A 14,488-nucleotide genomic window follows, 5' to 3' on the forward strand; every position below is an offset into this window, starting at 1 on the left:
TTGTTATAGATAGGGTCTACAGAGAGAAAAAATGGAAAACACAAGTGATCATACCATAGGCCTGTCCTTATCCAACAGAAGCTGCTAGCCTGAAAAAACATTATTTAAGTTCAAGGTCATTACGGTGTTCTGCACAGAAGTGCACGCTGAAAATAGTAAAGCTAAGCTACAAACTGCATGGTTTTACATGCTCGTGCCCTCAGCTCTTGGTGAGCTCCTTGAGATTAAGACAACACTACAGAAAAACACTGCTTTGTCACCTATTCTAGAAAATACCAGCCAAGTCCCAGATATATATATATATATGAGACACTAAATAGAGGTGTCATGGGCTACCTTTAAGACTTAATTACTGCCTGTTTAATTAGCACATTTAGGGCACCTCTGTGGGCAGCCTCTCCTTGCGTTAGAGGCATAGTGTACAAGGAGAGGTTGGTATTTAATAAGCAGTATGAGCCTTTATTACTGCCTGTTTCTGCTTTTCCTCATGCAGCAGATGATAGCCAGGCAAACTATATATGTATGCTGCTGAACTTCCCTGTCTTACATGTTCTGCAAACTACTGGGACCTCAAGGTTCTTTCATGTTATTTTCCTGTGTACAACAGGGTCAGGATACTCAGATTTTCCCTCGTTTGGAGGTACCAGTGAGACTGGATGTCAGCTTCCATCATAATCCCTTCCCCATCCACCCAATTATATATGGTACAGGTGCATATATAGTTATGTACAGAATACATGTCCTCACACCTGCCCTGCTGTCTCATCCAACTGTTAACATGTTCTCTCAATGTAGATGTGAAAAACAAGAGTGTTGGAAAACAATCTCTCGGGAAAACACTGACGATTGTTCTCCAACCTCGGGCTACTCCGCCAGGAACAGTCAGCTCTTTGTCAGGGACAGAAACATCAGCTGGCCACAGGCAAACTGACTGGGGATTTGTTCTGGGTCTCTCTGCTTCAGAAACAAAATGAGAATTCACAGGGGGCTTGTGTTTTTCAGCAGATTATTGCCCCTCTTTCAAGCAATACTTCTCTGTGCTCATGACTGGGGTAGATTTGTTGAGATTTGCCAAACTCTCATGGCTGGGTGTAGTTTTTTACATGGCCTTCTCTAATCTGGAGAAAATAATTACTAGTACACACTTGAGAGGAATGTCAGGGTGACAGTGTAATGTAACAGCTAACCTTACATGAACACGTGCCTTTGCATGCCTGCAGCTCCTGAGCAAAGACCACGAAGTAGCAGCTTCTGCTTCTCCAAACCGCCCTGCTGATTTTCCTGTTTGACCCAAGCAGAACACAGGTAAAACTGAGAGAAAGTTCACTCCGTAAAAGAAAAGTACAAAGCATGCAGAGAACTGGTTCTGCATTTCAGGCCTCAGCGTGTTCCAATAGGCTCCATCAGTAAACCACTCTACACCACCCCCCTGCTGTGGCTTTAGAGAGAAGTTTGCAATTGCTATTTGGCATGGTGCAGGGTTTTGTTATCCCCCCTTTAGCAACAGGAGCGTATCACACAGCATCCTGATGTTCTCTGCAGTGTGCTTCCTGTTTAAAGTCATCCCCAGCTCTTGATTTCAAATGTCCCAGAGAGCTTAGCTCGATTTGGCTGCAAGAAATTTGCACAAACCATGACAAACACGGGAGGTGTTCTCAGAACTCAAACTGTGAAGTTTAATCTGCCCTATTGTGCCAGTACCTAAGTATGTCTGGAGCTGCAGCTGGTTAAATGAAGAGTCCAGCTTCACTTTGTGCATTATAAGCAGGACAGAATTTCACAGTAGCTTTGTATAACCCCTTTGTGCAGATAACCAAGGGCTGAGGGGGCTGATTAGTCTCAAATACCGCTCAAAACAGACAGCCATTGTAAAACACTGTCTTTCATAACATGCCAGCAGAAATCTCATAAGGATGGTCTTAGCTTAGTTCACAGCCAGATTTCTACCTACCATTTTACCCCAGAGGTGAAGAGGGAAAGCTGTCATTCCGTACCATCACTCTCATGTCATCTGAGTCGGCAGGGGAACGTTATTTATGTGAAATTCTTTCTCCCGAGAGCACAAAACCTGCTGCTGACCCTGACATAAGTAGGCACAAAGCCATGGAAACCAGGGGCAGTTACACAAGGGTGCAAAACTGTTTACGGAGCCAGCTCACACACTGGACCCAATGTTACCTCGTGGGCAGTAGGTGGGGCTTCGGCATTTGCGTGGGAGCTCTGCAGTGAGACCCAGAGGAGGACAAGGCTACAACCATCGGGTTTTTGTAACATCATCTCTTGCCAGCAAGTGCTGAGGCATGGGTGGAGTTTGATGAAACCAAAATAAACACTGACACGCAGCATCTTGTGAGTACGTGCAGCCTCAGAAGGGCAGATTGCAACAGCTAGGAGGATAAGGACAGCTTAAAAGGTAAGTGTATCTACTTTCTCTGCTTTCTTAATATAATTAGCAGCTTGTGGAATGGCATGTTCTGGCTATGCTTACTCGTGGCATCAGTGTAACCTGTGAAGATGCCTGCTATACTTTCTGTCCCTTTGGTCCATGTGTTAATGGTTGCAGACAAAGCCTAGACATTCTAGTCATTTATATGACTAGATAGAAATCTCAAAGCTACGCTTTCCTGTAGACCCAAAAATTAATTCAACTGTAAATATTTGCAGGATTCTCCTAAATTTGTCTCCTCCCCTGCCAAAAGCACTGTTTTATGTAACTGAAAAATATTTCTTACATGCAGCCACCAACAGTACGGGCCACAAAGTTATAAAAGATAGAGCTGTGAGAGATCTAACCAGCAGTTAAGAAAATGTGTGCCAGGAAGGGGCTGGGATTGGCAAGTACAGAGACAAGCCAGCTCGTACAGCAGCTACTACAACAGCATGCGTTGAAACAGAGGAACATTTACTTCTCTGCTTTCTAACCTACCCAGGGAGCACATGAAGAGGAGAAATGTGTTTCCTATCAAGTTGCAACAAGCAGAAACAAAGTGATAGCAAAGCAGCAGCATCTTTGCCTTTGAAAGGGCAATGGGTAAAATAAATTACTGTAGGAAGTTTCAGTATAATTGCTTACATTTGCTTCTAATAAAATGATTGAATACCTGCTTTATTCATTATGCTTTGAGGATTTGGAAATATTATTGACAAAAAGTATGTTAAGAGTACAGCTTCAGGCTGGGACAGGGACAGTGCCTGCTTTTAACCACTGGCACCAGTCTCCTGCTACATGGTTCTCTGATCTTCCCTTGCTCTAAGGTGACAACTGAAGGAGCTGCTAGAAAAAGCTCAACACCCGAGTGCTCTGTGCACTAATTTTAAGGACTGTAAGTGAAACCTGTGCCAGCAGGGTTTTTTTGAGGTGTTTTGTGTTTGTTTTTTTTATAAAAGCTTTGCAACCTCGTAGATCCCAAAGAGAAAACCCCTTGTAGCCACTTCTAAACCAGGGTACAGAAGGGGATTAACAGTATTCAACAGCAGCCTACATATAAGAAAATGGGAACAGGTAAGAAGGTAGTCAGGTAGCACAAGGCAGCTCCTGATTTTACAAAAATAGCCATTCACAAATGTCATGTTAAAGATGGCATACCTTAAAGACTTCCCCACTGGAGGTCGGACACATCAGTGTATCAGTGTACCTTTAATACTAAAAGCCCATGAAAAAAGTAGAGCCATGAGTGACAGGGCAGTGACTTCTTGTGTGAGCAGCTGTAAACAGGTGAGGAGGCAGAGAAATGAAAAATAACCTCAAAGTTTGTTGTTACCCAAGAAACATACAATTAAGTTACACTCTGAGAAAACAACATACTATGATCTAAGTATCAAGGTAAGTGCTGAATTAACTACATGCTACCTTCGCAACATGAAGTACGAAGGACATTGTAACATAATAGAAAGAGAGACTTTCTCAGGATGTAAGTTAGGTACTACAATCTACTTGTTACTGGACAAAAATCATAAATCAAGCCTCCTAAAATCTCAAGAATTTTAATCAGATGTGATTATTTCAATAGTGATTTTCATTATTTTCACTTGCTTTATTTTGGGACAGTGAGAGGAAGTTGAGTGTTTTCATGTTTTCAGCCTTTTCCTTCTGTGTGTAGCTAGGCAAATAACTACATATTCCTAAATACAGAGGATCTCACCTATTCATAGGACTCCAGGCCTAAAGAAAGGTAGCAGCTATTATGAGGCCCAATAAAGTCATGGGCACAGTCAACACCAGAGTACCCATCCACACCAATACCTTTTCATCCAGGAGCAAAGTGGTTGAACTTCTGAAGTCACTTTTACTTACGGATTTCCACAACACTGCCACTTGCAGAATCTCAGCCTTCTGTTTGGCAGCCAGGAAATGCCCTCACTTCACGGGGAAGCAAAGGCAGCATATCCTGAAAGATGGAACACTCCCACACCAGCCTTAGAGGTAGCTTCTTGGTCCTGGTTCTCTCTTGGTTCCTTCAGGGCTAAAAGGATCTCAGCCCTCGTCGTTGAATCAGTGGGGATAAGCAATGTAAGACAGGCCTTTCACAACTTGGGGTACAACTGCGTTCTAGAAATCCCCTGTCTTTTTGCCTGAACTTTTCCAGTCACTTTTAGTGTAGCAAGTGTTACTGAAAGTGAGGAAAAGCTCTTTGACATAAGGTAGAAAAACCCTAGCGCTTTCTTCTGCCCCATTTATACTGTATGGATTGAAGAGAGGCCAATGAACTGTGTCTGCCTTTCAGCTCTGGCAAGATGATCAAATCCTTCAAGCAAACGTTTCTGTCCCTGGATCTGCAGTCCCCTCGGTGGAGCTCAGCAGAGACGATGGTAACCGCTACAGGCCAGGGGAAGAGAGCTCTCTGCAGGAAGGGTGCTGCAGAGCTCAGGGGGATTTGGGATCCTCAGGCTGTTGAACATGGAGGAGCTAGGAAGTATTACTATACACTTCCAGAGTCCAGAGGAGGGCGACCAAGCTGGGGAAGGGTCTGGAGGGTCTGACCTATGAGGAACAGCTGAGGGAGCTGGGGTTGTTTAGCCTGGAGAAGAGGAGGCTCAGAGGTGACCTTAGTGCAGTCTACAACTACCTGAAGGGAGGTTATAGTGCAGCGGGAGTCGGCCTCTTCTCCCAGGCAACTAGCAATAGGACACGAGGACACAGCCTCAAGCTTGGCCAGGGGAGGTTCAGGTTGGACATTAGGAAGCATTTCTTCTCAGCAAGGGTCATTAGCCATTGGAAGGGGCTGCCCAGGGAGGTGGTGGAGTCACCATCTCTGGCGGGGTTTAAGAAAAGACTGGACATGGCCCTTAGTGCCATGGTCTAGTTGACGTGGTGGTGTCAGGGCAATGGTTGGACTCTATGATCCCAGAGGTCTCTTCCAACCTGGTTGATTCTGTGATTTAGACACTGTTCACACCTAATTGCAAAGGGGAAGAACACTTACTTGTAAGCTCTGAGGAGCTCAGCCTAAGGCAGAACAGCATCCGTTTGACATTACAGGGTATACCTAGAGTGTGCAGCTAAGGAGCTGCTCAGTGTTACCTGATACATACAATACTTTCATGTTGATTTGGAAGGAGTAGCTATTTATGTCATCTTGAGTATTCGTCTCATGGTTACTGTGACTTTTGCTACATTTCAGGCAAAGGATTATGAACTGCGTCAGTACGAGACAGCAAAGTGGGTCAGCACAGTCATTAGGGGAGAAACCCAGAAGGAAGCGATGCGCCAGGGCTTCTGGAAACTCTTCCGCTACATCCAAGGGAAGAATGAGAAAGGTACAACATGCTGGTTTGGAACTGCAAGGGGCACAAATGGGAGATGAAGCTGAATAGCATAAAACAGTAGATGAGCTACGGGACACAGCAGGTTCCCCTTCCTGGTCTAACACCCTTTTGACTCCGTTCAGCCATTATACCTGTGAGGCTGCTTTGGTTTCTGCTTTTAGGATAAGACAGCATCACCCTTTACAGCAGCACCCAGGCACTGTCTTTGCTTGCAGCTTAGACAACTTTTCTTCCTCTCCTCTAGAAACGAAGATTGATATGACTGTGCCAGTGACATGCCTGATAAAATCTGGCTGCGCAGATTTCAAGATCTCTTTCTTTGTGCCGTTTGAACACCAGGACTCCCCACCACAGCCCACCGACTCGGATGTGTTTATTGAAGAGCGGAAGGCAGCAGCCATCTTTGTCCGGTAAGCAGCACCAGCACAGCTGACAGCTCACTGAAACGGGGTTCATCTATTAAAAGTCTGGACTACTCTTTCTCACATTCAGTTCTCAGCAGATTCTTGAATATTGCATTGAGTGGGTTTTACAGAAATGCAGCCTAAAGAATCCTCTTCTCTTGGGCACATTCTGTGCTACAGAACATCTAAATCACTCTTTCAGCCCCCTTTAGTTTAGTCCCAAACTCCCACAAAACCTGCATGGCAGTTCTTTATTGCAGGAAAAGCACCCAAAGCTACACTTGCCCTCTTCTGCATGTACTAAAGCCACAGGCAACAATCTGTCTCAGCTAATGCTCTCAGAATTACAAGCAACTTAATAAAAAAAGCCCTCAATTTTAATTTCTACCAGGTCCTTCGGTGGATTTGCCTCCCCAGAGAAATATGCTGAGGAAGCTGAAGTTTTGGGCAGAATCTTAAGAAACATGGGCCAACCATTCCATGAAGACTTCTTCTATACTGCAGGCTATGACAGTCCCTTCAAGCTCTTTAACAGGCACAATGAAGTGTGGTATTTTAAAAAGTAATATGGCGGGGGGGAGATATTAAGAGGCTACTAATCAGCTCTGGATGAAAACAGACCATATTAATGGCTTTTGCTTTAGTGCAGAAGAGATTTAATTTGGCACACGGACACAGGATCACGTCTAATTCATTTTCTCTAGGATGAAATACTATTCCAAGCTAAAAAGATTTCAGCTCTTTCTACAAGATGTAATTTACATTCAAATAAGACTGTACCAGCTGGAGCGGGAGGGAGATATGACAAACCTCTTCCTCCTATTGAAAGGTTCTAGGGAAAGCTAATAATCTGAAAATATTCCTGCAGAACAGTTTGGATGTCTAGTTTTACTTCTCATGAGAAGTGCTACAGCATGTGCATGTCATCTGTGCCTGAGCATTAACACCAGACTTACTGGTGGCCTGTAATTTTAGGAGCAAATACACAAGTTGTAGTGTAGTGTTTAGCTCTCACCTACAAAACACTAATTACTACTGCAATTATTTAGCTTTGTCCAAATCTTGGTATTGCTCAGGCCAACTGCAGTCTGTGCACTAGCAATATCTAACACCTAAGTTAAAAGACACTTGCAGGACTAGCATTTAGACTAGTTTAGTCCCTGCTCTAAATCAAGCATTTAAGCTTTTATAAAGTAGCCTAGAACTGTTCTACAGCAAGCTGCTTAAGTCAGAAAGCAGTTCACGACAACAGGTAGAGTTTACAAATTTTTATTAGTTCCAATCAGTATCAGGCAAACATTACCAGTGTGGTCAAAAAAACTTGGCTTTTTTAATGCTGTTCATGCAAGTGTAACTCATTATTCTGCAATCTTCCACCTATTAAGACAGACATAAGAACTATTATAAGGCACTAGTCCAGCACAAGAAGATTGTTAGGAACAACTCAGACCTTAGATTTTCATCTCTGGTCAGAGAGAGAGTTCAAGCTAAGGTTATCATCATTTGTTCCAGCAAATAAATTTCATTATTACTACAGTTACACTCACCTTCTCATTCTTCACACAGTAGTTTCACAGTTACCTCCTCACCTAAAGCAAGAAGACACAATTAACATATGCAGCAGCACAACTGCTAAAAGCTCCACAGCAGCTTTGTAACCTCAGAGGAAAGTGGAACGGCAATGGTAATATCACAGTAACTCATTTGGCAGAATCAAATTTCATCAGCGGCTACAAATATTCCCACAAGTTTTTAACAGAATTCATCTGCTGTGTGGTCTTACCCAAAGAGGCTGCAGACAGCATAGTCCTTTCCTAAGACAGAAAGACAGAACTTGTTTCAGAATAACAGGCATCACTATATGCAATTTAATTATCTATCTATGAAATTCTATTCACCAAACTAATTTTACCTACAAGGAAGCTGCATTTCAGCTGGTTAACTGGCAAGAACAACTTACAACACCGAAACAGGATATACAAAGCTTACAAATCCTGACTGAATTTGAAATACAGAATTACTAACACTGAAAAATCAGGGAAAAGTACAAAGCTGCCACTTGCTTTGTGATGCTGTTTCTCCCCAGCAGAAAGGTGTATTCAATGAGTTTTGATACCCAAAATTCAAGTCCCATAGAAACCACGTTGAAAACCTATTCTTAAAAGTGAGAACCAGTCTGTCAGAGGAAAGCAGTTTGTACAGCAATCATCTAGAACTTGATCCTAAATTTCTGTACTACCAGCATAACCAAGACTAACAAAATCACTGAGTAGTGCAAACCACAGCATATAAGGTTGGTGGTTTGTTTTGTTTTGTTTTTAAATTCTAGAGTGCAGTGTTACAGTGTCAGCTTACACAATAGCCAGGAAACTCCTATCATAACTCATGTCTGATGTATGTTTGCTGCTGTGTATTCTGCTGTACTACATTATCAACACTGTATTGGCTAAGTGGTCGCCACTGATTCAACTCCTTTACTATTTCCACTGTGTGAAGACACCAAGCAATAAAATCCCAGTTTTTAGAGTCACTGAGGCCACATCTTCTGTTCATACAAACAGAACTCTACATGAAGTTTACCACTGACTACAGTTCAGGAATTGTTGGGGTATCTGCTCAGAAAAGAGCCTTCAAGTCAAATTCAGAACTACACCGAAGTGCATTCTTGCTTCAAGCACATCGTGTTTCTTCCCACAGTGGGGAAGATAGTGGGAGAATTCCCAGATAGGGGGAGAATCACATTACAATAAAGGGAAGACAAATCAGATCTATTATAGGACTAATTTTAGGCACCACTATCTACACATTTAGCACAAAGACAATATTCCAGTAATTATCAAACCCCGGGTACTCTACACTTACCTCAGACATAAGTTAGTCTTTTTTTTCACACAAAGTCCCCACGAGCTTCACTCTGTAACAAGCAAAATTTTATTAACACACTCTCCTTGGCAGTGCTTCAAGAGTTAGTGTGAATGTGGGTACTGTTTCAGTGCAAGAGTCCTCTTCAGCCTCTTTCAGAGAGATTCCCATTGCTTAGAATCAATCATCACGAACAGTACATGCTTAGAGAAGCTTCATGTTTTGTTACTTTTGTTTCTCCTTAAAGTACCTGACCTCAGCATTTCAGACCTTACCCCCAACCACCTCTTCATTCACATCACATAAAAGCTCTAATCTACCCATTGAGACAAATAATTTTCCACATTACTTCAACTATTGCTATTAGCAAAAACTTAAAATAGCGAATAATTGTACTGGCTTTGGTCAGCACAAGCTCTGCACTGCCAGGTTACCACACATTCATTCTTATCAGCTACAAACTCAAGCAGTCCATAGCAGTTAACATTTCAAGTGGTCCACACTATTTATTTTCAGTTATAGAAAGTCGTTAACATTTTTCAGGCAGTAAAAACATCTTATGCCAACTGAGAAGCAAGCAGCTTACCAAGCAGGAAGCATCTGTCACAAAGTATCCAGAAGTTCTCCCATTCTCTAATCTGGGCACACACATAAGAAAATGAAATGTCAGTCCAATGCTGATGGGCTCATTAAGACTTCCAGAAACTCCTTTGTCCATTATTGTTACAATCATCACTGTCTTTGGTCACAAAGTATGAGGCTCAGTCCCTAGTACCTTGGGTAAGTGAGCCCTGCAGGCTGTGGTAACCTGTGATCTACTGGTAGAGGCAAGAAAATCCTCACGGAACCCTCTGCTTAATGCTGCAGCAACACTGCAGTTAGAGATGAGCATCTAGTACCTTCCCCATTGCCCATCCCATCATTCTGACCAAAGACATCTGCTGGCAACTTACTTCTGCTGGTAGCACTCCCAACTGCACCGCTTCACAGCTGCACCACGTGGACCCTGGAACAAAGCAAAGGATCAGGACAGCGCAGACGCAAGCACATGAGGCTGAGATGTAGTCAGGTGCCTGAAGTCAGATAGAGCTAATTGCAGACCTCCATGATTGAAGTCAAGGTAGTCACATCTCATCACCCAGGCAGCTCACATAGTCAGTCACTGGACAGCTATCTGCTTTAGGCTAAGGTTGCTACGGGGAAGAGGGCAAATAGTGCTATCAGAGCAACTTCATGAGCTCACAGGCACACAGTGAAGGCTTTAGCACAAACCAGCCTGTCAAGGATGGGCCTTATCCAGCAGTTCACCCCTTAAGCCCAGTCCTGTTTTGGCCCAGATGCAAGCAGCAGCCAACACTGGCCTCCCGCACCCCCCTCCCAGCTTACATGCAGTTAAATACTTCACTTCTAGGCATTTTTTTAATGCTAATACTTGCAAAATTAAAACAAGTACTTACATGACAATGAGAAACACTTTAGAAGCCTGCAAAGGAGAAGTTGCTATTATATAGGGTCTAGTAGAAAGTTTTAATATAACAGTTCCAGTGAAATACTGTATCAGTGTTTAGTCAAGTTTTATCCTCATTGGGATCAGAGACCTGATTCAACATCATCTACAGTAGACTGCAACACTCCCATGCCCTTCCCCAAGGAGGGTGTAAAGCCATCTCCCAGCACTCTCCCCAACACCCTTGAGACCTTAATTCCTCAGCTCCACAGACTGCTGGAATCGCAGAAAGGAGCAAACCTCTAAACTGCAGAGTTCAGTGACATGAACTTCATGTCAACATTTAAGTTGGCCTAAACCAGGGAAAGCAGTTCAGATACTAAATTCACAGTACTGCCACATTCACCACTTCATTCCAACAGCCACATTCTAGAAATCTTTTAACACCGCAGAACAATTACTTAATGCTTTTATTGTGAAGCACAGGGGATCTGAAGGCACACTTAGGATACTACATCTTTGCTTCAGATTTTCCAGAAACAAAACGGATTTGCAGACCCTCTTATCTCCAAAAGCAAGCTCTCAGCTCAAATGCAGCACAGCCAAATGTAGCATCCATCTAAAAAACGTTTTTCAATTACCTTCAATTAAGAAGGCCTTGTCTTCACCAACATCAGTAACCAGTGAAATAGCTTCTCACACTTGAGGTACAGGTATCCTCTGCCTAGAGCAGCCTGGAAAGCAACAAAACACTCATAAAACTTGGAGCACTAACACCAGATCAACCAAGATTTTGTGTTACTGAAATAGCAAATTTATTCTCCTTCTGGGGTTGTTTAGCCTGGAGAAGAGGAGGCTCAGAGGTGACCTTAGTGCAGTCTACAACTACCTGAAGGGAGGCTGTAGTGGAGTGGGAGTCAGCCTCTTCTCCCAGGCAACTAGTGATAGGACAAGAGGACACAGCCTCAAGCTTTGCCAGGGGAGGTTCAGGTTGGACATTAGGAAGCATTTCTTCTCAGCAAGGGTCATTAGCCATTGGAAGGGGCTGCCCAGGGAGGTGGTGGAGTCACCATCTCTGGAGGGGTTTAAGAAAAGACTGGACATGGTGGTGCCATGGTCTAGTTGCCATGGTGGTGTCAGGGCAATGGTTGGACTCGATGATCCCAGAGGGCTCTTCCAACCTAGCTGATTCTGTGATCCTGTATTTGTGCTTAATTTCACAAGCACAGCCTACTCTATCCTTCTATTCACCCCATTTACTGATCTTCTGAGACAAATTTTCAGAACACATTCATGGAGCAAACAAAAGTAGTGTTGCACCCTCAGCTTTCCCCGTGAATTGTCTAACTTAGCCTAAGGTCCAGGAGGCTGCATCAGACAGGAGCGAAAGACAGTAACAGTGTGATCACCACGGGTCATCTGCTGAACTATGCTGTCATCACACACAGCCTTCTCACACATCAGGGATATAAATCAGCTTTTACAGATGCAGGCAATACGTTTACCTTGCACAGCTTCCAGCTTCATCTCCCAGCGCCTGTAACAAAACAAGAAAGTCAAATCAGACCCACTCAGCTGTTGTGGCCAAGCCTACACCTCCTAGCAAGAGGCCACCAGAGCTAGATACATCAGATAGGAGCGAAAGACAGAGCTGTTCTTCACAGGATACTCTGCTGAACTATGCCATCATCACTGTATCTGCTTTGGGATAATAGCACCAAGCAATCGCCTCTTGTGACAGCTCTGACAAACTGCAGTTCTCCAAATAAAACACATAAAGAAATATTGGGTTTTTGCATACTAGCACGCATCAATTGTTTTTGCCTATCAGTGGAAATCAATCCCAAAGCACTACACCCTCCCATTTTACACATCCCACCCTTTCTGCTGCAGTGTTTCAGCAGCTCCATGGAAGAAACCCCTACATAGGCTACATGTTTCTCACCAGGTGATGTTTCTTCTGCAAGGCTCCCAAGTGCAAGACTCAAATCCTGGAAGAAAAAAAGCTTATGAGCAGTATATTCAGAAGTCAACACATCAAGGGGAATTCTGAGTTGTTGTGCCTCAGAGGGATGTTATGGTGGTAAAACCGCTCATCATACTCTTGGTCAAGAGTAGCAAGTACGTGTCATCATGGTGGCACCAGAGGGAAAACTTTGCTCAGGGAATAAAGCCTGCCTGCTTACTGAGGTTATGAGAACAAAAGACACTGTCTAGACAATCACTAAGCACCATTTTATGTTGAATTTTCAAGTATTTTTTACCTTGTGAAGTAGCATCAAGTCTCCATATTCGGTGGCAGATCTGGAAGATATAAGGGTTTGAAACACTCACAGAAGTAGGGGGAGTACCTCCGCAGTGACACCGAGCACAGCAAAAAGCCTCAGCACAGAGTTTTCAGAAATCACTTCTGTCCACTACTCTTATACTGAAACCATCATAGGCTCTCTGATTTAGTTAACATCAATCCTGATAATTAACAAGAGGATTTTTGAAACATGGATCAGGCACTTTTCTCCAAACACACTATCGCTGGGGATAGTGAAACAGCACTAATGAAGGAAAAAAGGTATCTAGTGTAGTCTGGTTAGAGGCTGGACTAGTGGCTCTGAAACAACAGGAGCCACACATCCACTTTCCAGCACAAAGTCACACACGTGACTTTTCCCAGCAGAAGAGTGAGGACTGCCTGAAGAGACAGCTCGGGCAATTGCTGGATTACAAATGCTGGTCCTATAATTTCCTGAGATACAAGAGTACTCTGGACCAGTTGCTGTAAGTGTACCTACGTATTATTTCTCAATTTAAACTCCATATTGCAGAAGCAACACCTACCTGTTTCGAAGCAGTGAGAAGAAGAGGGAAGAGTGTAGCTGATGCATCTTGAACTGAAAAGACGACATTAGCCATTAGTTTTTCTTTTTCAAAGAATGAAGATGTTATGTTTGCACATCCTCTTTCAAACCAACGTCCTGAGCCTTACAGTAAAGCTCTGCCCTGCTGCAATCTACACTTCAGCTCTTTGAAGGGACAAGGCCACAAAAATAATTCCTAGCTCATAATTTTAAGCAGGACAGAACCACTAAAGTTCTTTATTTTCTACAGCTTCATTTCTAGCGTATAAGCACCGGGTCAGTCCCAGTGAACTCCCACCTGGCTGCTCAGAAAGGACCGCGTGGTGTTTCAGCCACACCTGATACGCCACTACACACCATTCCATGCCCAGCTCAGATATGTTGGTATTCATCACCCTCTCAGATGTCCCTACCAACATAGTTCTCATCATGTGCAGGCACGGGGAACTCGGAGTGAGCTATCACACTACTTTGTTAATTTGGGTATTAACTGTATTATCAACTCTAACACTTGGAAAGCTAAATATTACCCAGAGCACATGATACAGGTAAGGCTGTCTCCTCATTTATCAATTATATTATGCATGGGACAACCTCCACCTTCCCCACCACGGAATGGCTCCCCCCAGCCTGGCATCTGCTTCCAGGCATTCATTTACAGGCAACCCTTAATCCTACCACACCACTACTAAATTTTGCACATTTTCCATTTATCGGTCAAAGCTCCTTCCTTAAAGCCTACTGCAGGGTAGGGAAAAAAAACAACACAACAAAAAATCCGAAAACAAAACCGCAGAGAAACCTTAACGCCTCTCTCTGCAGCAGGCACATGCCACCCACCACCTGCCAGGAGCATTTCCCGTGGGAGAAGGGCTCGCAGGCGAGGTCCCACGAGGAAAATAGCACCCCCCTTGAGCTGTTACCCCACCAAACCCAAGCAGCGAGCCCAGGCCGCAGGCCCAGCCTCCCGCTGCGCTCCCACCCGGGGCGCTCCCCAGCTCTCCCCACAGGCCGCGCCATGACGGGCCCCAGGGCTGAAGCTCCACGGGCCCGCCATCTCCGCGGGGCCTGCGCTGCGCTCCCCTTCCCGCAGCCCGCCCCACGGGCCCCCCCCCTACACACGATCCCCTTGTAGGGTCTCCGCTACCTGCCCC

At 44.1% G+C, this 14,488-nt stretch overlaps 1 protein-coding gene and 7 non-coding genes across 8 annotated transcripts; 1 reads left to right on the plus strand and 7 right to left on the minus strand.

Annotated features, from left to right (window-relative positions):
• Positions 1-2,339: 2,339 nt before the first annotated feature.
• On the plus strand, positions 2,340-8,700 carry HEBP2 (heme binding protein 2). Its single transcript, XM_068417016.1, has 5 exons — positions 2,340-2,413; positions 4,725-4,809; positions 5,622-5,757; positions 6,011-6,176; positions 6,562-8,700. The coding sequence occupies exons 2-5, from the start codon at positions 4,735-4,737 to the stop codon at positions 6,734-6,736; spliced, it is 552 nt and encodes a 183-aa protein (XP_068273117.1). The 5' UTR covers positions 2,340-2,413; positions 4,725-4,734; the 3' UTR covers positions 6,737-8,700.
• On the minus strand, positions 7,606-7,681 carry LOC137672699 (small nucleolar RNA SNORD81). The gene has a single exon (XR_011049611.1). It is a non-coding gene; the product is annotated as a small nucleolar RNA SNORD81 (small nucleolar RNA).
• Positions 7,827-7,902, minus strand: LOC137672705 (small nucleolar RNA SNORD47). Its single transcript, XR_011049616.1, has one exon. It is a non-coding gene; the product is annotated as a small nucleolar RNA SNORD47 (small nucleolar RNA).
• Positions 8,701-9,152: 452 nt separating the features above from the next.
• Positions 9,153-9,231, minus strand: LOC137672703 (small nucleolar RNA SNORD79). The gene has a single exon (XR_011049615.1). It is a non-coding gene; the product is annotated as a small nucleolar RNA SNORD79 (small nucleolar RNA).
• A 2,613-nt stretch (positions 9,232-11,844) lies between these two features.
• LOC137672700 (small nucleolar RNA snR60/Z15/Z230/Z193/J17) lies at positions 11,845-11,930 on the minus strand. Its single transcript, XR_011049612.1, has one exon. It is a non-coding gene; the product is annotated as a small nucleolar RNA snR60/Z15/Z230/Z193/J17 (small nucleolar RNA).
• Positions 11,931-12,099: 169 nt separating this feature from the next.
• LOC137672707 (small nucleolar RNA snR60/Z15/Z230/Z193/J17) lies at positions 12,100-12,180 on the minus strand. The gene has a single exon (XR_011049618.1). It is a non-coding gene; the product is annotated as a small nucleolar RNA snR60/Z15/Z230/Z193/J17 (small nucleolar RNA).
• A 678-nt stretch (positions 12,181-12,858) lies between these two features.
• On the minus strand, positions 12,859-12,925 carry LOC137672702 (small nucleolar RNA SNORD75). Its single transcript, XR_011049614.1, has one exon. It is a non-coding gene; the product is annotated as a small nucleolar RNA SNORD75 (small nucleolar RNA).
• Positions 12,926-13,697: 772 nt separating this feature from the next.
• On the minus strand, positions 13,698-13,775 carry LOC137672706 (small nucleolar RNA SNORD74). Its single transcript, XR_011049617.1, has one exon. It is a non-coding gene; the product is annotated as a small nucleolar RNA SNORD74 (small nucleolar RNA).
• Between the last annotated feature and the right edge of the window lie 713 nt (positions 13,776-14,488).

This window comes from Nyctibius grandis, chromosome 21 (assembly GCF_013368605.1).
Source record: "Nyctibius grandis isolate bNycGra1 chromosome 21, bNycGra1.pri, whole genome shotgun sequence".
NCBI classification, from domain to species: domain Eukaryota; kingdom Metazoa; phylum Chordata; class Aves; order Nyctibiiformes; family Nyctibiidae; genus Nyctibius; species Nyctibius grandis.